Source organism: Fulmarus glacialis, unplaced genomic scaffold (assembly GCF_000690835.1).
Source record: "Fulmarus glacialis isolate BGI_N327 unplaced genomic scaffold, ASM69083v1 scaffold26572, whole genome shotgun sequence".
Lineage (NCBI taxonomy): Eukaryota > Metazoa > Chordata > Aves > Procellariiformes > Procellariidae > Fulmarus > Fulmarus glacialis.
The window spans coordinates 1-1520 of record NW_009197572.1 but is presented as its reverse complement, the minus strand read 5'-3'; the positions used below and the strand labels follow the sequence as shown (position 1 = coordinate 1520).

The window sequence follows — 1520 nt, the reverse complement described above, 5'->3', positions numbered from 1 at the left end:
CTGGAGGAGTTCATGGAGTACCTCTCGGAGTCGCTGGAGCCCCAGTCCCCCTTTGACCTCCTCGAGCCCCCCACCATGGTCGGCTTCCTCAAGCTCTCCAAGCCCTGCTGCTATATCTTCCCGGGCGGGAGAGGGGACTCGGCTTTCTTTGCCGTCAACGGCTTCAACGTCTTGGTCAACGGAGGCTCCAACCCCAAGTCATCCTTCTGGAAGCTGGTCCGGCACCTGGACCGCATCGACTCCATCCTGGTGACGCACGCGGGCACGGACAGCCTGCCCGGCGTCAACAGCCTGCTGCAGAGGAAGCTGGCCGAGCTGGAGGAGGATCCATCCCAGAGCTCGCAAGGCAACGGGGACTGGGCAAAGAACCTCATCTCCCCGGAGCTGGGCGTCGTCTTCCTCAACGCCTCCGAGAAGCTGAAGGACATCGAGGGTAACTCCCGGGTGTTGAAGAGCTGCGACGAGGCTGCCCTGACCCTGCACTACCTGGAGAAGCTGGGCATTCGTCCCAACCCCCTAGCCCGGGACAGCGGACCTCGTGCGGAGCCCACTGTCCTCTTCCAGAAGATGGGAGTGGGCCGGTTGGACATGTACGTCCTGAACCCCGTGAAGGGCACCAAGGAGCTGGAGTTTCTCCTGCAGCAATGGTCGGGCAACAGCTACCCCAAGGAGCAGGACTTGCCCCTGCAGTGCTTGACCTCCGTCTGCGCCCTGCTCGTCTGGCACCCCGTCAGCCCCTCCGAGAAGATCATCCGGGTCCTCTTCCCCGGCTGCACCCCCCAGGGCCGCATCCTGGAGGGGCTGGAGAAGGTGAAGCACCTGGAGTTCCTCAAGCATCCCGTGGTCACCAAGAATGATTTGAAGGGGCCTGAGAAGCCGCTCAAGCAGAGGAGGGCAGAGAGCAAGGAGAGCCTGAAGTCGTCTTCCAAGCTCAGCTTGGTGGATGCTGGGGCACCGGTGCTGAAGGAGAAGGCTCCGAAGGTGGAGAGGAAGGAGGTGAAGGCAGGGACCAAGGAGAAGCCAAAATCCCTGGGGGAGACGGTCAGAGCGGGGTCGGAAGAGGAGAAAGCCAAGGATGCTCGAGCCAAGCTGGACTCTTCGATGGAGAAGCTGAAGGCGGATGCAAAGCCGAAGCTGAGCAAGGAGAAAGCTCTGCCCAAGAAGGAGCCTGTACCCCGGAAAGAGGAGAAGAAGCCGCCGAAGAAGGACGAGGGGGCCGAGGCGAAGGGGGAGGCCAAGAAGGAGGTGAAGGTGGTGAAGAAGGAGGTGAAGGCTGAGACGCTGCGGAAGGACGCGAAGGAGAGCAAGGCAGAGGCCAAGGCTCCTGCCAAGACCCTGGCTCGGAAAACACCGGTCCCGGAGACCCGCAAACCCCTGGCCAAGGCCGGCAGCATCAAGAAACCCCCCCTCAAGAAGGAGCCGGAGAAGTCCAAGGCCAAAGCCCCCCGGGAGGCAGGCGGCAGGAAGGAGCCGGGGACGTCGGACGGCTCCAAGTCCTCCTCCCCTGAGGACATGCTGCC

The 1520-nt window shown here is 62.8% G+C and overlaps 1 protein-coding gene across 1 annotated transcript; it reads left to right on the top strand.

The window, feature by feature from the left end:
• Nucleotides 1-3: 3 nt before the first annotated feature.
• Nucleotides 4-1493, top strand: MAP1S (microtubule-associated protein 1S; the record flags this gene model as incomplete). The annotated part of the gene is made up of 1 exon (XM_009572603.1): nucleotides 4-1493. A coding segment is annotated over one exon (1490 nt), but the record flags the coding sequence as incomplete, so codon positions are not given.
• Between the last annotated feature and the right edge of the window lie 27 nt (nucleotides 1494-1520).